The 23,107-nt window shown below is 28.4% G+C and overlaps 1 protein-coding gene across 1 annotated transcript in view; it reads right to left on the reverse strand.

The window, feature by feature from the left end:
• Positions 1-23,107, reverse strand: part of LOC107457168 (uncharacterized) — a 37,982-nt gene that overhangs the window by 7,109 nt on the left and 7,766 nt on the right. Inside the window, exons 4-15 of the mRNA XM_016075269.4 lie at positions 22,726-22,863; positions 19,910-19,981; positions 18,106-18,165; positions 17,850-18,003; positions 14,388-14,526; positions 11,280-11,364; positions 9,781-9,875; positions 7,450-7,545; positions 3,945-4,095; positions 3,103-3,223; positions 1,754-1,809; positions 1,463-1,675 (exon numbers count right to left, since the gene is read on the reverse strand). Of these exons, the coding sequence (XP_015930755.3) occupies positions 1,463-1,675; positions 1,754-1,809; positions 3,103-3,223; positions 3,945-4,095; positions 7,450-7,545; positions 9,781-9,875; positions 11,280-11,364; positions 14,388-14,526; positions 17,850-18,003; positions 18,106-18,165; positions 19,910-19,981; positions 22,726-22,863 (1,380 nt within the window). The remainder of the gene's footprint in view (positions 1-1,462; positions 1,676-1,753; positions 1,810-3,102; positions 3,224-3,944; positions 4,096-7,449; positions 7,546-9,780; positions 9,876-11,279; positions 11,365-14,387; positions 14,527-17,849; positions 18,004-18,105; positions 18,166-19,909; positions 19,982-22,725; positions 22,864-23,107) is intronic.

Consider the following 23,107-nt stretch of genomic DNA (forward strand, 5'->3'; position numbering starts at 1 on the left):
CAATATAGAGTTTCAGATATTTTATAAAATCTAGTGATCACCTTCATCAGTTGCAACATTAAAATAAACCAATTTCGCTTAGTAGAGGGGTTCACCAAAGAAAACTTTCTCATTCAGAGAATTTTCAGAAATTTTATGTAAGCTAGGGCATTTATTTAAAAGTGATATTTAGTCACTTCTTGAATGAAATGACTTACAGGGAAAATTGTGGTGAGGACTCACATATTTTTTACTTTCCAAACAAGAGTAAAAGCAAAGCTTTTTTTTTTGTTCAAACCAGGGTTGGCAAGGTTTAGGACAGAATGGATTAATCCACGGTTTAAACAGTCCTGTCCAAAACCCTTTTACTCAAATTATGTCACAATTTTATCTGAACAATAATTAAGAGATAAAATAAACATAGAACTAATAGCATATTGATAATTAAATATACTAGAGAATATTTGTTTTTAAAAGTATAATGTTTTATTAATATTGTTTGACTCTTCAATTTAAACAAAGGAAGATTGATCAGTAATCAAGTTCAATTGGTCCTCTCATTCAATAGTACATAACTAAGTTTGGACTTGCCATACAGGTTAAAATATTAGGGACTAAGTGCTTGGTTCGTCATAAACAGGTTTATTTATCTATAGTACTATTCAAGAATACTTTTATTTCATTCATGTTCAATTCTTTAAGCATAGTGGTGATACATCACCAGTGTCAGTAACTGAAACTGATGTTATGCCTTTCAAAACTGTCAATACATTTTTCAGTTATTTTGTTATTTCCAATTCAAACTAATATACTTATATTTAAAAAAAATATTATTATAATTTTTTTTTTTTTGGAATAGATGTCTTTTTTACCATCCTATAATGTAGAAATTATAAAAATTTTTTTAGAAAAATATTGTGAAAAATAAAAGGTTAATTTTTAAACAAATTTAGTATTTTTTTTAAAAAAATATTATTTTTTAATATTGCATTGTTTATCCTTGTGCAAAAACATTATTTATCAGTATTAAAAGCATATTTATATTGAAAGGATTAGGTATTCACTTTTGTTGTTCAATGAATTGTGGAGCTTCAAAAATTATAAACCTTTTCCTATTATATTATATTATTTTCTTTTAATAAGTTAAAGTAAATTGTATAAAAAATATCAAATATTTATTGATACATGTAATTATTATGTGTACAATGGTTACACCTATAGAACTTTTACCTTTTACCAAAGTTCAAGGTTCTGGACACTTTAAGACAGTTTAGGACAGTCCAAAACCAGTTTAGGACGTCCAAAACCCCAACCCTGGTTTAAACTGAAATTTGTAAAGTTAATTTTCTTGGTAAAAACCACCATAAAAATATATAACAAGACAAATTTTGAAACTACATTTTAATGTTATCAATTATAATTCTCAATGTTATTGTTAAAAATTAAACAAATAAAAATTAATAAATAAAATAAAATTACTTACTTTGCAACATTTGTCTCTTTCAGCTATTTTCAAAATAGCAAATGCTTGCTGTAGTACTTTGATATTAAAATCGGATGAAGAGCCTAACGATACAACAATCTTATACAAATTTTTACGACACTTATCGTTCATGTATGGAAAAGGAAGCCTTCTTTTTGGATGACCAGACATTTGTATTTTATGACATACAGCAAAGATCTGGTTAGCTATATCCTGAAAGAAATTTTTAAAAAATTTATAGCCACTAATTTATGTATAAAATGTAACTAAAGTTACAGAAGAACAACTTACTGCTTTAAATTTTTCTTCCAGAAAAGAACTTGCTGAACTGACGAATTCATGTAACACTGAAAAAGATAAGTATATAACGGACAAGAACTTAAAATATTGCATCAAGAAAGACAGAAATCTAAAAGAGTTTGTAATAAAAGACTATTAATTTACTAATTACAATTTACATCAACTAGGGAAGAGAGAGGGGTACGATCAGATACTACCTCGATTGCTTGAAAATTAGTTGTCTTTTAGTGGAAAATTACACTCAAGAAGACTTACCATATTGGCATGTTGTTAATTTGTAGCACCTATGCAGATAAGTTTAATTTTACTACATCAACTATCTAATGTTTTCCTGTTTTTAAATTAACCTTAATTAATGGCCATTACAGTTATATAAATTAAATTCAGTTCAGCTTATTATACATTTACTAAAGATTCATACACTAACAAACAATTAGGTTTTAGTACAAAAGTAGCACCAGTCTGTTTTGTTTCGAAAACCTTTGCTCTTGGAATAGTCCCCCTCTTGTAGTGTGTCTATTGCAAGGACCTACAAAAGTTGCAGTGTAGCAGAAGAAAATAACTACAACCAAGGCTGAACAAAGGTTTTACAGGTCCCAGGGAAAAATTTATTGCAGGCTACTTTCTCAAAGCACAAAAAGCTAATTTTTATTAGTAGAATGTTCTGACAGTTCTGCATGTAAAAAGTCGTAATTTAATTGTATTGGGGAAAAACATTCTCCCAATTTTGCCCATTTGCTAAACCGCCAGTGTACATTATTACATTTTAATGAAAACTATTTATATACATCATGATAAATTTATAAAAATATTAGTATTAATTCAACTGAATTAAAAAAGATTTGCTGTAAATAATGCAGAAAATAAAACAAATAAAATCACATTACAAATATAAACAAATGAATGCTCCCTTTAAAAAATGTTTTAAAAAACAGATCAGGATTATTTTGCAAACTAAAAATTGCAAAAAGAAATGTCTTTTAATTAGTTCAATATCAAATCATGCATAAATATTTACATAACGAAACAATTATTGATGTTTACAGGTCAAATAAATTTAATCGTAAATTGAACGTAAAATGTTCTGATTGCTTCTGTGATAGGTCACAGTTTTGAGCATTGTCTATTTTTAGGAAGTGAATCCTTCAGTTCATCAAGAAAATAGTCAATATCGGGGATTGGGCTCTAAGTTGGCTCACACTCAAGTAAAATTAACGATTTTAGAAGGAGATGCTCTGACAGGTATAAAAATTCAGCAATACTCAAATATTCAATTTTTTAAGTGCCTTACAAGTTTGAAACAACAATACGCAAAAATACCATAGAATTAAAATTATTACCTTTCAGAGCTTCATTACAAGTACTGATTTGATTCCTTTTGAAGCCACAATTTTGATCTGGTTCCGGAAAGGCTGGAGGTTGATTTTTTTTCTTAGCTGATGTTTGATGTCTTTTATTAGTCTATGCAAAACAAATGAGAATTTCAAAATTGAAATTCAGCATAAAACATATTAAAATAACAATTTTACCAACAATATAAATTTTAAGTACAGAGTATTTGTTTAATTTTTTTTTATGATAAAAAATCATTTTTGTAATGTTTTTGAAATGCATTAAAGAGCATTTTATTTAAAAATCCCTGATAGAGAAGACACATTTTAGCACTTATGATTATTGTTTATTTTCAGAAATTTCTGATGAAAAAAATTTTTTTTGCATTCAACTATTTCTCCATATTAGGGAGTTATTACACTTAATCACTTTCTCAAATATGTTAAAAATAATAACTGTGGCAAGCAACATATACCACAATTTATTTACACACTCGTCTTCAAATTCTCTCCTCAATAGGATTAAGTTGGGGAAACACTAAGTTTAAAATAAGATAACAATGATTTGCATCAACATTAAAGTGAGGAAAATATTATATTATTTCTTAAGAAGTAGACTTAGACTTTCATTATCAAAAACTAAAATTTGTTAAGCAATAAGGCACATTATGAAATGAATTAAAGCTATTATTTAATCTATGAGTGGTTCTAAATTGCCCTTTTAACCAATACAAAGCAGCAATTTATATCATATCTGCATCACATAGAGATATGATAAATTAATAATATTCTTTACTACAAAATATCAAACATTTATAACTAAGACAAAGTGTTTATAATATACTACTAACCACTGATGGAGTCTCATCAATATTTTCTGGAGTGATATCCATTAAAAGTTCTCGCAACAGATCTTTATTGTTTCCAGCCTCAACAGAAATCTGAGTTCCATTCCTTTTTAACCAAATATTCAAAATTCTCCAGGTTGTGTTACGCATTTGGCTAAAAATATGAATTTGCTTTAGTTGAGAAATTAAACAGCTTAATAACACATTTGAAATCAGAACAACCTGAAGGAGTTTTAAGGTCTAAGTGAATGTAAATTTTATATACAAGGAAGCAAACTAAGCTTTCTTGATTTCGAAAAATATTTTATAAAGTAGTAGACTATTTAAAACTAAAATTTGCAGATTTCTGTTTAATACAGAAAACTTTTTTCAAACCTCAAGGAGAGAAAACTGGAACTGAGCGACATTTTATATATTGATTTACATTATTTAGTAGTAAGCAAAATTTTCCAAACCAAAAAAGAAATATAAAAGCATGAATGATATAAAAATATTACTCCTTTTTGTAATTATATTGCCAAAATTGACTTATCTTTTTTTTTTTATTAGTTTATTTAGGAACTTAAGAAATGCCCTAATTTCAGAGAATTTTTAAAAATAAAAACATATTAAAAACATAAAATATTAAAAAGAATATCTCAGGTTGTGTTTTGTTCAAATGTTTGTGCTCAATAAAAGTGATTTGGAAGGATTTTGACCTCTAGCATCTATAAATTAATAAAATAAATAAGTTGATTATATCAAGGATGTTTATAAATAGTGGCCAAAACAAATGAATTTCAGCTTCATTGAAGACATTTAGTTGTGCAAACACTATAGGAAAAATCTATCAGGGAAGAAAAAAAAATTAAGTATAATACTTTATTTGTTTGTGAGGACATTAATTTAAACCTTTTCTGAACATAATTTATAAATTTTAAGGATAGATAAAATGATTGATTTTACAGATAAATGAGAAACATAAATAGAGGAGACTTTTGTATTAGATATATTTTCATATAGTTTTATATAAAATTTACAATATAAATTGATTACACCACTCAATTAGATATTCAAATTATGTTATTTAAAAGAAATTATGTATGAATTTCACTCATTAATAATACAGAATGCTCCCATTTAAAAAGTGGTTTTAAGTTTACATTAAGTTAACACGATTTGCTTTCCCAAAATAAACGTGAATGAAATCGTATTAATGTCACTATTTACATTTAACAAAAAAACCTTTAGCTTAAAAAGATGACTAGACTGTAATAATTAAATAGAAAGGGGAATTATTTTTTTTCTTTACATAATAGCTTATTAAAGATCAAGTTCACATTGCAATTATACAAGATACAAAGTTTGATTATGAAAGGACTGTATTTACATGTATATTAAGGAAACATTCATTATGTTTATTATAATTTCGTTTTTAAAAATTTATTAGAAACTAAGTATTTCTATTCTATCACCTTAATCAGGGGTCCCCAACCTTTTTGTACCTAAGAGCAAATACCAGAATATCGGTTAAACGGCGGGCGCCATTTATTTTTGTAAGACAATGTTATAGTTGGTAGACATGGGTAATAATACACACACTACATATAGCGCACACAAAATTTAATTTTAGAAATTAATTTAACATATGAATATAATTAGTATTAATATTCTTGTGTAAAATAAATGATTACTGAATCGCTTGCAAAACATACGAAGTATAAAAATTATTTATAAAATACAGTCAATGTGATCTTTGTCATTGCATTTCACTGGCCATCGCTTCATAATTGGGAGAACATGATGAAATTCCTACTTGCAAGCAATCGTCAAGGTGTTCATCTGTAAATCGGGATCTATATTTTGAATTCATTGTCGAAAACAATGATTCCCACAAGTATGTGAAACCACAAAACTACTTTATTTTATATGTTGCTCTTTTTAAGAATGGAAAATTATTTATGTCAACTGTATTCCAGAATTTCTCATCTAATATAATCGTTTTGAGGATAATGTCATTCTGAAGATCCAAAATTTCTATCTCCACTTCTTCTCGCCTAACTTGAAGACATACTGAAATGCATGTTGCTATTTCGTTTACGTTTATTTGATAGTAAAAGGATTTACAGAAAAAGTGGCCATAGGCTCGATAATTAAATTGTTAAAAGCGATTTTCAAATTGATCTTGAAGCAATTGGAGGTTGATGACAAATGTAAGACAATTTCACTGTCACCTATCCTTTTTTCCAAGTTTGGAAAATGCAAAAGAGACTTTATTTTCAAATGTGATATCCAGAAAACTAACTTTGATCTGAACGATTGTTTTGCCCTTCTCATTTTTGCTATAAGTTTGTCTTTTCCCTGCAGTTCCAAGTTTAAATTATTTAGTTTTTCAATTATGTCTGTTACGAAAGACAAATCTCCTAGTCAAAGAGGATCTGTTAGTTCTAAAAATATTTGATTTTTGGCTGCAAGATAATTTTTTATTTCTTCGATTATATGTATAAATCTCTCAAGTACTTTGCCTTTACTGAGCCAGCGTGCTTCAGTTTGCAAAATGAAGTCAGCATCATCAGGATTTTGTAACAGGGCCTTGAAAAGTCGAAGTTGCAAAGGAGCTGCTAGAATTAAGTTAACTATTTCGGAAATAATTTTCGTTACGTGTAACAATTGTAGTAATTTACCGCATTAATTTTTGCATATCATTTTACGGGAAAATTAAAAACTGAAATATTGTATTTTATCGTTGGGCACAAAGCAGCGGGCGCACCTAGACCGATCGATGGGCGCCATGGTGCCCGCGGGCATAGGGTTGGGGATCACGGACCTTAATCATTGCTTTGACCAGATAAAAGTTAATTATGAAATTCTAGTATAGTTTTTATCATTATAAATAATAGAGATAAATTGTATCTAACCCGGGAGAAAACATGCTAAATTTCATTTGTTTTCAAAAGCATACTTTTATCAAAGTTTTACAAGCTATTTTTTTAAATGTCTAAAAAAATAACTACAAATTTTAAGTTTGCACAATGAATAACTTAAAAGCAGCCCAACCTGGCACAATTTCCTTATACTGCCTTAGGTAAAATTGTGTCTACCAATTCTAAATATTAGCGTCATTAAAGTTCTCATGAAAAATGCTTAATAGTTCCTGCAGACTCCCTAATTAGTATAATATTTTGAAATTCAGTCACCTTTTTCTGCATACAAATTGAAATTTTTTTTTTTTAAAAATAATGTTTCTTTTGAAAAAGTATGTTTTGGGGTTAATACACCCAGTCACTATTACAGTAATCTGTTAATACATATTTTAAAACATCCCTTCAAGATATTGCCATAAAACTTTATTGAATGAAAATTCTCGTAGGTTAAAACTTGTAAATGAGATCAGATTTTTTTTCTTTTCTTTTTGCTAACCATGTATTCAATGCAAAACTTTTAATCACCAAAAGTTTATGTTTTGCTTTCATTATAATAATGACAATGATAAAAAATATGATAGTTAAAAGGAAAATAATTATAGTACCAATTAGTTCCACCAGTAAAAGTAGCTATATATGAGGCTTTAATAGAACTCTTTAGAAGAGAAATAAAACTTCCAGTATGTTGAACCAATCCAAAGCTGCAATGAAAAAAAATTTATGATTTTAAAGAACACAAAAAACAAATTAAAAAAACATTTTAAAGCTTAAGGTTAACATGTTTTCAATGCACTTCAAAAACTTTTAGTTAAGGAGGATCAATTAATAAAACAAAGTAGAAAAAAATACTGAGAAAGGTTTAACATCTTTGTTATATACAATTAAAAAAGTATTTGAAAATTATTATTATTTTTATAGAATCACAAATGAACAAAAATCTTATAATTAAAATAAGCTACATTGTATTAACATAAGAAGGCTTTCTTTATAACAATGATAAGATATAAAAAAAATAAATGAATTATAAAAATAAATATTAAAAAAGCAGTAAATTTTTAGTGCAGAGGTAGGGCTGATGGAGGGAGAAAAAGAAAAAAAAAAGCACATTACGAGCCTAATATTTTTTAAACAAATTTTCTAGTCATCAAATTCCCAATATTAAAGAGGAAAAAAAATTGTATGTTACAGTGCCCGCCGTTTATTAAATCACTTTCGTTTTATGCTCTTTTGATTTTATTAAGCGCCTGATTTTATTAAGAGGCGATTCAACATTTGGAAAAAAAAAAATTTTTTTTTGTATTCTAAATGCACACACTTTAAAAGCTGAAATAATGAATAATGACAACATTAATGTTTTATTTTAACTAATTTAATTATTTTAATAAAGTAAAACCCTACATAAGATTAAATTTACAAAATTTTTGCAAATAACCGATCAATGGTTGCTTGAGTTTCAGTATTTAAAATTAACTTTTCAACATCATTTGAGAGTTTATAGAAGTTTTTATAGTTTTCGATATTTCCTCCTCTTTGTTCTGAAGCTTGCCGCACTACATTAAGTGCTTTTCTGACTTCCATTGAAGATGGCACTGATGAGTTCATTTCATCTTCTGAGTCTGATTCCTCCATTTCTTGATTGAAAATAACTTTGCAATTTTTGATGTTTGTAACAATTTCAAAATCAGATTTTTCTCCTGATGTTTGCAGTTTATCGTCAATAGCTACGGAACATGCGCACAGTTTTTGGAAATCCATTCATGTTCTCTGTTAAGATAGATAACAAAAGAAACTTCTCTCCCTTCTATGGTTCATTCAATAAAAAGTAAGATAAGAATTCGACCCCCTGTTGAGTGATATAGGTTTCTCCAAACTTCATTCAAGTCAAGGAATTGACATTGATTTCTATGAACTCGCCGCTTACCACCCACATTTTTCCTTAACTCTTACACTATGAATATCGCAGGAAAATGCTAGCCACGCCAGCTTCACAGGCTTGTGAGTAACTGTTGCTTCTTCTAAAAAAATCTTTAAACTTCGAAAAAATAACATTTTAATAATAAGAACAAAAGAAGCTGAAATATTGCACGTTTGATTCATTATGTAGTCAAAATTTTGATTTTAAAAAGCGGCGGCATTGATTTTATTAAAGGATGCTTTTAACATGCATTAATATTGTAAAGATTCGGTTCTTGCCGATTTGATTTTATAAAGCGGCTGATTTTATTAGCGGCGGGCACTGTACTAGCTTTAATAAAAAATTACTAGCCTTCCTCTCATTATGACAGATTATTTTTCGTACATAACATTTCGTTATTTATTTATTAGTACATTTTTCTGATCTTTAAAAGTGCATATTTAAAAAGGTTTAATTAGAAGATTTCTTTATTTCTAGAATCAATAAAAAAGAGTGGGAAAGAAAAATATCGTTTCTTTTCTAAATATTTTTATGAAGCAATATGTGAGCGACTACCAGTTAAGTTATCTTCTTTTAGGGAGGAAACTGCTGTGCATTTCAAAACAAGTTATCTCTCATGCACACTTAATTCCCTGTTTCCAATGATGTTAAGATATTGCAATTCATTCATTTTCTCCTTTTAATAAATTTTGTACAACTTTTTTACATTTCAGTAGTTTAAAATTTCCCCTTTTATAAAGGAGATATATATAATTCACTCTAATCAGTAGAAAAATATGTATTTAAAATAGAAATAGTTATTTAAATCAACGATCATGAATAACGGTTAGCCCTGAAAATATTCAAAAATAGATAAACAATTTAATGAATATGAAGAAAAAAAAATCCCTCTTAAGGTGTTACACTTATCCTTACATTCATGCTTAAACTAAAATTTAATAAATTTGTGACGAAAATTTTTTTTTAAACAAATAGAAATTTCAAAGCTACTTTATAAAATGAACAGTATATACTTGCTTACTTCTGTACTAAAGATTCTAAGATTGTGAATGCTCCTTTTTGGACAATGGGATATGCCAGTATGATTAATTCTCTGCGTTCAATTGAATCACACATCTAAAAAATAATATATTGAAATTTGGAATCATATTGTGAGAGAATTGATTTGCAAACATTAGCCTCTTCATTACCTCTGTCAGCATATGTTACATTACAAATAAATTAGTGATAGTAACAAGACCTGTCCTTATGTTACCTGATAAAAGAGAAGTTAATTTTACCTGAAATATTAGAATTATCAGCCCAGTTGCGTTTTCTTCGTTTAAAATACATCTTATGCAATTTCAATATCAATTTAATTCAAATTGTTTTGTAGTGCTATAGAAAAGCAATAACTTCAAACTTACAAAAGTTGGCTTGCTGCTAACCTTTCAAGGTAGTTAATTAAAATTGCTTTAATATTGAGAGGCAACATATTTCTATGGTGAGAATTCACTTTCTTAAGCACAAGAGGTATTTCACAAATACAAATCTAAACAAAAATTATTGATTGCGAAGTCATCTCCTTTTTTCCCTTTGCACAATGATTTATTGTGCCAATACCACAAAGCAGTGCTTCCCAACCTTTTTATCACCGCGAACCTGTCAATCTATGATATTTTTTTAACCGCGGCCTGCTGTGTGTGTGTGTGTGGGGGGGGAGAGGTGTTGATTGCTTTTATTTAGATTATATTGATTTATTAATTTAAATTTAATTGCATTTAAACATGCCTTCAAAATAAAATATAGTTACACCAAAAAGTAAATATAAAGAGATTTAACATTTTAACTTACTAGAACATTAAATCAATGAGAACCCTGAGCTTGTTTCTTTGCAATGAGACGGTTCCACCTGGGGGTAATCAGAGACTATGATACATTACTAACATTAATAAATTTATGTCACTTCTTTCGGGCACCCCCCTTTTTTTAAATAAATAAAATTTCAATGGAACACAGTTATTTTTAATTTAGGGTATAAACCTAGGAATTTAAATTTAGTGTCAATGAAATTTGCGGCCTGGTACCATTAGATCCACGGACCAGGGAACACTGTCATAAAGGAATAAGGCGTTTTAATTACAAGAATGGAGAAATTATAAGCAATGTTTTATTAAGACATAAAAGTTCTTTCTTTCTTTTTTTTTCGTAAAAATTCCCTGAAAATATGATTAAGCATTATTTTTGCTTATTAGGAGGTTTAAATAACCAATCAAATCTTATCTGGTTATCTTTTAATTATTTCAATGATAACCAGAAGCATTTCACGGTTATGAGAATATTGAATTTGTACTAGTAGAAATCTTCTTAGAGAGAAAAGAAGCCTTTCTGAATATAATAAAACAAAGAAATATCCTAATACACTTTTTAGCAATTGCTTTTAAAGACAAAAAATGAAATATTAAGATTTAAATGAACTGAATTATAAACAGTATTATGTAAAATAAATATTTTTGATAAATTTTTTTAAAATTCTTTTACCTGAGCAGAGTCTGTCAAAGTAAACACTCTATCAATAAGTTTTAAAATCCATAATACAGGAACTTCAAACATAGTGTTTTCTTGACTAAAAAAAGAAAAAAATTATTAAAATAAACCTGCACAAATGGGTAAATATATATTAATTACAAACATAAAATGAATAGTCATGCTATGGCCAATTTCTCTGACAACGAAATTTTAAATTGGAACATTCAAAGATTCTCCATACAATCCATTTAACAAATGTGTGATAACTCGTCTATATTTGTAAATACGTTAATTTAGTTGTGTCACTATACTATTTCAGTATATATTTTGTTTGTTCCAATTGGATTACATGCCTGTTATACTGGTTTTTTTCCTACCATTTCCCCTCCCCTTATAATGTAAAAATTTGTATTCCAGTATTAAAACTACTATATAAGGTTATAAAGAAATAAGTAACAGGGTTCGCACACTTATATCAAAGTAAAAGTTATGGACTTTAAAAATGGTCATTTATCGTAATGTATAGATGTACCCTCAAGTAACAGTCATTTACTTTTGATCCTAAGGAAATCGATGACCAGAAGGGGCATGTCGCCTCTGGAAAGTCCCATATAGTCCAGGATGTGTTCGGGAGAAGCCTGCTCAGTTTGACATTTGGAGCATACCTCAAAAATTCTCCTGCCTTTTAAAAACAAGAAACTTTTTGTGTGACCACTTGCTAATCTAGAAATTGCGGTTTTAGAAGCTCTGTCACAATTGACGGCGAATGAAGAACCTGGCTCTTCGTCCGCATACCAGTGTTGGCTGGGAAGAATCTTTCACCCCCTTTAAAATTTCAGAATTAACTATGGATTGATGTTCTAAAAAGGGAAGTGTTGAAGAGGAAGGATTAGCATGGTAACAGTCCTCCTTAGCCAGTCCATTAGCCTGCTCATTGCCGTATATGTCAACATGAGATGGAATCCACTGAAAATAAACATCGTGGAATTTTGAAACGAGCTTGAGAAGGATAGAAATACCAGTTTGATCTCCAATCACAATCCAGTTGTGGAGGTGTTAAAGAGAGCTGCGACTGTCAAAAAGGAACCAGAGGTCCCCGAAGTCATTTTCATTAAGAACAGTTTCAAGGCCTTGTTCAATTGCTATTAACTCACTCTTGAAGACCGATGAGAAATCAGGGTTCCTGAGGCAGATAGACAGTCCATCCCCTGGTTTCTCAATGTAGATACCACTGCCAGCGTGGTCGTCTAGTTTACTGCCGCCCGTATGATTTCTAAGGCCAACTGTCTGAGATGAGGTGGGATCAAGTTTTTCTTGGTTAATGGGGTAGTAAAATCGAAGTGAAAATGAACTCTTGGGAGTCCCTCTGAGGGACTCAGACAAGATTTTAAGGAGAGGGGCTCAATTTCATTATAAGACAAACACAGAAGTTTAACCTGACTGAAGAGACTAAATTTACTGACATAATTATATGAACTCTTCCATACTCAATTATTTATTTCAGAATGCTCAACTCTCCACATGGGGTCTTATTCCAGGAGAAAGGAAGAATATTATAAAGAGAGAACAGCAAGGACCCTTCTTCTCCTTGTATGCAGTCCCCCCTCACACGCATCCTTTTCCTATCTCCCAAAAAGTCTGCATCCTCGTAGAGTTTTCAAGGAATGTAAATGTATTAAAATAAAAAGTAGTTTTAACAAAATGCCTAATGAAAGAAAGATGCTTAAACTGAAGTAATTAAACAATAAAGTTGTTTTTCAATAAAGAACAACAAATGTGTAAACAATTTAAAGAATAAAAAGAAAATTTATTTTAAAGTCATTAACTCATTTTATGATGGGAGACTTTTTTTTTTTCCAATGATTTTTGCAATTGGTATTTGCTTTTATTTACAAAACATATATTTGCTTTCTGATAGTAAATGAAAAACTGGAACTAAAAACATTTTTAGAATTCCACTTCTGAAATGTGTGAAAAAGTTTATGCTCTATTTTAATTACTCCGTCTGCAAGTTTTTGATTGACAAAATTATAATTTATATTCAATTGATGTCAGGGTTTCTACTTAATTTTAAAAATCAATTTCACTGACGTTTCCAAGTTTTCCAGAAAATTTCAACAGCAATAATTCATCAGAAATATATGTAAATATTTTGATTAAATAAGCAATGAGTTTCACTTTTTGATAATAAATTTTTTTTAAAAATATTATATTTCGTAATAACAAATTTTCACAAAGCAAAGGCTTTATAAATTTTATAATGAACAAGTATACAATTTATTGATAAAAGCATTGTTAAAAAAAGAGAGAAAGACAACAATTAAAACCAATTAAAATAATTTATTATTAAAATAATTTCATTCATATAGCCAGAAATCATATCCTACTTGTAATAAAAAACCAAAAATTTTTTATAAATAGCTTAATTTCAAAAAGCATATTATTGAACAGCAAACATGTATTGAAGAAAGAAAAAAAAATTGAATCGACATTGTTGAACAAAGTATTTTTCTGAAATTACTATTAATTTTAATAAATCTAAAAAATATTTAACCATGTGCTTGTTTGACCTGAATATAATAAAAACAGATACAGAATTTATTTTCTTGAACAACCTCATTGGCTACTGAATGTGAATCTTGAAATTGGTTATTTTTCAGATTTATTGGAAGATTTTTCAGGTTTCGTCCAAAAAAAAACTGCAATATTCCACGACTTTATTCATCAAAATGAAATTCACTAACAATAACATGTTTTCCAGAACCCATGGGAGCTTTAAGAACCAACTTTAAAAACACTAAAAGACTATCATTCATCACCTTCACACCCACTAGGATTTGCAAAATTTTAAGATAATGCAAAAGTAACTAATGGTGTTTAGTTTAATATAATCTTATCCCTAGAAATCTCATTTCCCCCTTTTCAAAAATGTTATTAATAAAATTTTTCTTTGAATAAATCAAAGCTTTTCAGATTGTCTAAGTTTCCATGATAAAAATATTAAGTAAGAAATGATGACAGCACATAAATAACTAAGTAATTCATGCAGGTGGCAAAGTTCTAAAGCATTGATAGCATGTGCAGAGATAAATATGTAAATCTGTTAAAGAAATATCTTACCATAAAAATTTAGCAGCACAGATTGACAAAGAAGAAAAAATTCTAGCCAACATCATAACTACACTAAACTCTGTGTCAGGCATTTCAGGAAGTTTAAATATTTCAGGTTTCTCACAAGAGTCTTCATCCATGAAATTATCTTAAAAAATATAGATAAACAAACCATAAGCACAAAATTGTAATTATTTAAATCACAAACGGGTGAGTCTACAAAAATGAGAAAATTTACGGTCAGAGTACAAATTTTCTAATAAGCTGAATCTTTAGTCTCAAAACTTTATATAATTAATGCAATACTTACATCTTTTATATCTTTTAATTATAATATTTTTTTTTTCACTTTTTATTAAAAAAAGTCCTTTTTTCTTCTTTTAGTGATAAGTCATCCACAAGCTCTATTCTACAATTGTATTCAGAGTTTGTAACAAAAACTTATTTCCCCTTCAATTATTCCGCACCATTCATTAAGAATGAGGAAATTAGAATTCGGTCCTCTGTGACCGTTCCACTTGTAACAAGGTATATGGTGGAAGATATTCAGTGTGTCAATTTAAGTGGTGATGGATATTCAGGTGGTTAGGAGTAGTTGGAGATATTGACCAATTGAAGATTGTGATGAAAACAGAAGTGATGAAAATAATACTTGAACCGGATCAGAATTTAATAAAAAGCTTTTATTTAATATATTTGCAGAGTTCGAGATACAAAATATAAATATTATGCATAAGACTTAGTAAAATAAATTTTTGCATAGTAATATTAATAAGGACAGGCCATGGGAAACAAATCCCCCCACGACCTTCCTAATCAAAAGCCAAATTAAAAAGTACATGTAATTTGTTCCCAACGGACACAGAAGCATTGGTTAGGAGATCCAAAATTGGCGAATTTTCAAAATATAACACAGCCAAAACAAAGTCAACCAGCATATTAATATTGGGTTTAAAAGAATACCTTGGTGATCACGAGTCGCCAACAAATTTATGAGAATTATTACAAACATGCAACTGAAACATATTTTCGGTTAGAAAATTAGAATAAAAAGCTATAAATAGATTTTTGTTTTCGATTAGAGGCGACAGTGAATTAAAAAGTCTGCATTAGTAATGAAATAAAAAGTATCCGTTACATTGATCTATAAGAGAAGAAAAAATATTTTATATTCGTTTCAAAAGATTAAGTCTTTGATTCATTTTAAAAGTAATTCTATTAATAAAAATCAGCTTAAGTAATAAGAGATATTTAAAAGGATAGGAATTAAATATGTAATGCCAATTGTGGCATCACAACCTATATTGGGTGCCTGGACATATGGGTATTCTTGGAAATGAGCTGGCTGCAGTGCAATTTTTTGGGGGTCCTGAATCAGCTTTGGGAGTCTCTCCCACATAATTCAATGCATCTATATTCAAGCTCTAGGGCATAATGAGTAATAGCACAACTCAAATGGTCAGAGACAAGCTAAATCAGGACCAGGGTGGCCACTCAAATCAGATTTCAAATTTCCCTGATTTTTCCAGGTTTTCCAGATAAAAATCGTAAAATTTCCAGGTTTTTGTTTCTTTTTCCTTATAAAGTGTAGGATGTGTACAAGAAAAGTGCCTATATTATAAAATATTTTATTCAAAATGTTATTTTTTTAACATATCATCTTGAGAAAAATAATTTATTTCGGCAATTTGGCAAGATTTTTTATTTATTTTTCAAATGTTTTGGTGGAAAATTTTGAATTAAAAATCATATATTGACCAACAAAAGAGTAAAATTAAATATTAATATATAGTTGGTTCTTTAAAAAAAAAAAAAAAAAAAAAAAAAAAAAAAAAAAAAAAAAAAAAAAAACATTTTTTTAAAATATGTTTAAAAGGTTAAAATGAAATAGAAAAAAAATTAGCTTAATGCAACAATTGTAACGATTTATCGACAAACATTGCTGTTAGCGATTGTAAAAAAATGTGTGATTGGTTGGTTTGCTGAGAAAAAATAATTTACAGATTTCTTTGAATGGGAGTAGAAAAGCTTTCAGAAAAAGAGTGCAAGATAAAATCTATTATTATTAAATTATAACCAACAATTTTTGGAGAATTTTATAAAGTTAAAAATACAAAAACATTTTGTCAAAATAGAAAAAAAAAATTACCACCAAAGTATCGGAACAAACTTGAGCCATAAATGGATTCAGCCCAAGGACAGAATTTAAAAACAGAAGCTAATATCCTAATCCTCTTTTCCATCTCCACCAGAATCTTTCCTAAATTGCAGTCCCATAGCGGTCAAAGGTTTCTGCATTCGTTTAGCAAACCGTGGGAGAATTTTATGTGGTATTCTAGTTTGACAGAGCTGTAATGGAGCAAATTTTGATGCAGACAAAGTATTGTTAAGTTAATGATATTTCAACTGTTTAGCGATACATTTCCGTCTAAAAAAGTGGGTATAATGGATGAAATAATTTAAATTAAGAAAGTTAGTAAATAATTTAAATTAGTGAAATTAAAAAAATTATCAAAGTAAAAATTTCCAGCTTTTCTTTAAAATTCCCTGATTTTTCCAGGTTTTTATCCAAATTTCCCTGATATTTCCAGGTTTTTTCCAGTATAAAAAAATTCCCTGATAATTCCAGGTTTTCAAGATTTTCCAGGTGGGTGGCCACCCTGAGGACTGTTCCAGTGTGCATCAAAAAGAGCTTCTTCAGCAAATCAGGAAGAGTTTGAGAAAGATCATTGGTCTTTTCACTGGATACTGCACTCTCAGGAGACACCTATACATAATAGATATTGAAACTGATTCTCTTTGTCGAGGTTGTTATCTTGAGAAGGAGACATAACGACATATAGTTTGTGATTGTGAGGTCAACGATTTGAGCATTTAGGGCAACATTGCATTAAGACCCGGGAATTACAATATATGCCTTTCAGGTGTTTGCTGAACTCTGTTTCAACTAAAAAACTTTCTGTTAGTCACGATTTAGGGTTTTTGTACAATAGACCTCTCCAGCTAGTTGATGTGCCCTGGTCTTTGGAGCTACTCCACCTCTATGTCTGAGTCTAAAAACTAGGAATATCGGGACAAAAAGTTAAAAATCAACTTAAATAAAAACTCTGAACTACAAAGAAAATTAAGTTTGTTTTGCAAATTAAAATGATTACATTTTTGAATAGGCAGAAATAACGTGGAATATTTACTTTTCATAAATAAAATGTTTTTTTAAGCATTTTGCTAATTTATAGCCTGGTAAATTCTTTTGAACACTTCAGTTTTAGTTATGTGCTAAGTAAATAAGTTTACAAATCTTAAAGATACAACAGTGTCTATCAAGAATAGTGAAATTTGTAATTTATTTTAATTTTTTGATTCTAGCTCATTTTATACACACAAAAAGATCATTTTTCCTTAAATATACCAGAAATAAAATCATATGTTTCATTTATTAACTAAGTGAAAAATATTAAATTTACAGCTTACCCTTATCGTCATCAACATTGAGAAGGCTATCGAGAATATCTTGCAAAGTACATAACACTTTTTGAAATATGCTAGCAACTGATTTGCGAACTTTTTTACTATTATTTGATTCAACCAAGCATTGTGGTAAAACAGTCATACAATCAGCAACAGCCTAAAAGTGGAAGGAAACATTTTTATACATGCATGAAAAAATTATATTTGCAGAAAATGTTTTAATGCTATTAAAAATAAAGTTTTTCAAACATGTAGTTACCTCACTAAATTGTGCAGAATTTGTGTCCATTTGCTTAATAAGAAATGACTCAAGTTCGTTCTAAAAATATATAACATTTTAAAATCTCAAACAGATTAACATTAGTGCACAGCAAGAAAGTTAATATAATTCAGTATAGTAAAATGGAAATTATTAGTGACATTTTAAGAAATCAAAACAACTGATATTTTAAATAAATATCTACACCACAAAAATACAGCTTTGTGTCATCATAGTAAGTCACTTTCATTGTTATATAGTGGTCCAATTTTTTTTTTTTTTTTTTTTGTAGGAACAAATTTTATTCAATTTTTAAAAATGTTTCAACAGCCATTGTGGGAAAAACAGAAACTGTTGAATCTTTCAAAACATACATATTTTCCCATCATTCTTAATGAGGCAGAAAACAAAGCTTACTGCTTATTAAACAATTCCTACTTAAACTTTATAAAGGGCAATACTAGGAACTTCTAGAGACCGACAAATTTAGTTAAATAATTATTTTCGTGAATTCCTATTAATTTCACAAAAGATTAAATATAGAAATGTGAAAAACAGGGAACAGCAATACTGTGTTATCAGGGTTGCCACAGAAAAAAAATGAACAAAATAGTTGCTTTTAGTAGCCTAAAGCATGATAATAGTCGCCTTAAATTATGAAAATAGTTGCTTAAATAAGAACAAAAATTTTTCAATAATTTTATTAAATGACTTCATTGTAATATACCATGATCCATTTAGTCAAGTTGACAGCCAAAATGATAATTTTTAAATAAACGATAGTGTTCAAGTATAAAAGTTTTACATAAAAAAAATTCGTGTATTTGCAGAACATTAAATACTTTTAAATGCTAGAATTAATGCAGAAAAATAAATTTTTGTTAAAAAAAACATTCTTTCTATTAATTTTCCCTTTTATCAATAATTGACTTAGTAAATATATATTACCGAAAAAGTGATTACTCAAATTCAAAATTCACGCATCATAGTATCATATTAAAAATTGGGTTCTTTAAAATCATGCAGAGTTCCGTAGCATTAACTGTTGAAAAGGCGATTGAGAAACAAAATAGATTCACAATGGAATCTGGGCAAATTGAGTGCATGACTCAAATTTGCTATTCAATATTTTTTTATTTTTTAGGAAAAAAAATTTCTTTATGTTTAGAAGCTACAGCGGGCTACAGGTTGTCAACCTAATTCATGCTAAAAAAAAAAACATTGCTAGGAGCACAGAAATGTTTCCCAATAGTCTCCTTTTCCTGAAAATAGTTGCTTTTATGGCCTTTTCAGGCAAAAAAAGTAGCCATAGTTCCCTTAGGACAAAAATAGTTGCATTTTAGCAACTGTGGTAACCCTGTGTTATGGAACAGCTATACTAAATTATATTCCAGATAAAATTAAATAGTAAAGACTAAGTAAAATGGTCTGTTCATGTTACTTTTTCAATCCCCTCCTAAGGAACATTCAAATATAGGATTGTACAATTCGAAAAAGAAAAAAAAAATGATTAACCTGAAAAACATTTGATCTAATGATCAGATTTTCACATACTAAAAAACTATCTCAATAGCTTGAGGATGTCACCTTAAATATCAAAATTAATTAAAGCATAAGATATATTAAACTATGAAATAAAATACAACACTAAATCAGAATGCAAAAATTATTAGATCAAAAGTCATTCATGATATTCCTTTTTTCAGAAAAAAATACAAAAGTGTTACTTTATGAGATGAAAAATAAGAATTAGTACATTAGATAAAGAAATGACTGCATTCAAAATAAAATAAATAAAAATTACCTTGAATCTAGACATAACATCAGGATATAATTTCATACACTGACATAAGCAATCAACAGCTGCCAAACTAGTCTATAAAACAAATGAAATGTAAATGTTTTTAGTGCAGGTTCTTATTCTTACACTATATATCAAATGCTTTAATATTTACTATAAACTTTATTGAAACTTGAAGATAAAAATTTTAACATTTTTCAGTTCAAATCAAAGGTACTATTTTTAAAGATCTTTTTAAAAAACAACTTATGATTTTTAAATTGTTACCTTAGAGATATTTAATAATGTATTTAAATAATGCAAACTCTAGCAAGTTAGGAGAAACAAAAACTCAAACATTCATTGATAAAATCTTTTCAATCGAATTAAAATGGTTCTTTTTTAAAAAATTCTAATCATAAGATAAGATTCTAAAAACACGACCTTTTAAATCATTATATTCCAGAAATCACACAACAAGTTCTGCTCAAACTTCAGCTTTTAAATTTATATTAAGAGGGATTTGGATTTTAAATTTACAGTGTTTCTCCTTAAGACTTCCAGATCAAAAAATTGCTCATCATTGTTTAAAAAATTTTGTAACATTAAAATAAGAGGGTTGCTACTCAAACAGTAAAATTCCCTGTTTTTGATGGGGTAAAGAAAAGCAATTTGTCGGAAAGAATATAGAAATTAAGGTTCCACATTTTCAAAGAACATTTGCATAATGATGGCAATGAGGTCAGCCATCTTTATTTCTTAACAAGTTGATACCCATTGATCATAAGTTGTCTGGGCTACATGCTCATTGAGGATGGATTTGATGGTTAAAAAGTGCTCTAGTAAACAGACATACTGATGAGGAACTTTGTACCGTATATACATATACTGTCATTCATGGTACTCTTCAAAAATCAAAAGAACGAACAGATTTTTAAAGTTTTTTACTATTTAATGTAGTCTAGTGATAATGATTGAAATTTTAAGATTATTACACACTGAATTGCTAAAGAAAGGTATATTAAGAGTAGCAAAAAAAAAATTAGTGAATGACTCCTCTGTATATTATTTTAAGATTGCATAAGTAATTTATTTGTTTAATACAGCGGTTCCAAATTTTCTTCGGCTATGGAATCTCAAATGATCAATTTTCCTTCGGCAGAACTCCAACTTCGTAAATAAAGACAGCTATGAATGTATTAACCAATAAAAAACTACTTTATTTTGAAAAAATGTAATAAATTACAAGTTAGTACAGTTCAATTGAAGAACATGCTAGGTAAAATTTATTATTGTCTTAATTTTCAAGTGTACAATCAAATATAGCCTTTATATAAGATTCCTTTTTTACAATCAAAGTCCTTTATTAAACATTGTCTTGGCGTTTTTCAGATTTTAAATGTCTTTTAAAAAAAGAGCCTGCTACATAAAGTTTTCTAAAGGCTGAATTTTGCCATTAAAGAACAAGTTATGTCATGATCAACATAAAACATTAATTTATAATGTAAAGTATTTAAAAAAAAAAGATAGCTTTAGATGTATTATTACATAAATAGCTATCCATTATTTTTATCCATTTTCTAAGGCTAAAGTTTACAAATTCCCTTTATTGGTGATGTTTCTGCTTGAGCTGTGACAGCTCTATGGAAAGTGTTATGCCCTAATGAGGTGATCCAGGTTTGAATTCCAGTGATGGTAGGTCAATACGAATTCAGCTCCCATCTTGCACCAACCACTGTGTGAGGATGGTTAATTAGACAAAGTAATTATTTCATCAATAACAAGCTTAAATTATGTTTTGTGTCTGACAATTAAATTTGCAGCCCTTTACATAAACTGAATATAAATAAAATAAGACTAATTATGTTTCATTTAGTGAAAATTAAATGCTAAAAATGACTATTAAGGAAAGTTTTTTTTTTGCTGTCATTACATGTTTTTGTTGATGAATTTAGTTATTTTATTTTGACTGGAAAAGCACAATGGAAAAAACTGATGATTTTTTTAAATGCATGTTTTTTTCATAAGATACCAGTAAAATTATGTGCTTTTTAAAAAGAATTTTTTTATTTTTCATAGTCATTTAACTTTAAATAATTTCATAAAAGCGCACAAGATATTATAGAAACAATTGATTATTGATTGGATTTGAAATATTTAACGTTTAAAAATATCACATTTAATTTCCCCTTCAATGGAACACGTTTGGAGAACCGCTGATTTTATGCAGTCTGAAAATTTTCATTTTGTTAAGAATTGTAAAGTCAAAGGGAACATTATCAAATAATATTTAAGGAATTAGGATCAAACTTCAATGCGAATCTCTTACTACCATGAAATTTTAGATTACAGTAGACACTGACCCCTGAAATAAGCAAAAGCAGCATATTTTCAGAAGCAAAAGCCCTGCTATCAGATGTTTTGATGTCACTTGGTATGGAATGAAAGAATTCCATTTTGTGACAGTGATAGAGTACAAATTTTTATTATAAAAGAGAATAGATGTAATGAAACAAAATTGTAGGAATTGTGTAAGTAATAATAAATAGGTAAAAGTATTGTTGTAAAAATATTATTTGTTATATAATGATAATTTATTAGGTCAGTTGTGTTTCATTGAATTGTGACAAACCAATCATTACAAAAAACGATGAAATAGCTAATTTCTATAGTAATTTGTCTGATAATGGCATTTTTCTTATAAATGCATGGTAATGGCTTCTATTTTTGATAATCGCTGCTGTTTCATATTTAACAAACTGTCTGATCTTATGAGTTAAAATTGTTACTTTGTTCTCAATATGAGGAAGTTTACTTTGTATGTAAAAATTAAAACTTACCAAATTATTTGATATTAATAGTTGAATAATGGGTACTACTTGAGTTTCAACATTGTGTATGTAAGGAGCGCCTGATGGCTTCTTCATAATTAGTTTAAGAATCCTGTAAGTAACTTCTTGACACAAATTGCTAGCATGCTAGATAAAATGAAAAACAAATGAGATAATTTAAGATTTCATCAAAAAAATATATATATATATTTTTTTTTAAATAGAGTTTACAACAGTAAAAAATTGATGAAAAGAAATTTAATCAGAGCTGTGTTTAATGCATGTCAGATAAATTGCTATAGTAGACTTGACATAAATATATGCAGGCATGAAAGTGGTCGAAAATAAACAAAGCAGAACTTTTACAACTTTACTTTTTGTTGTATATAAT

The sequence above is a fragment of the Parasteatoda tepidariorum genome, chromosome 8 (genome assembly GCF_982258835.1).
Source record: "Parasteatoda tepidariorum strain Cologne lab strain chromosome 8, Ptep-v5.0, whole genome shotgun sequence".
NCBI lineage: Eukaryota > Metazoa > Arthropoda > Arachnida > Araneae > Theridiidae > Parasteatoda > Parasteatoda tepidariorum.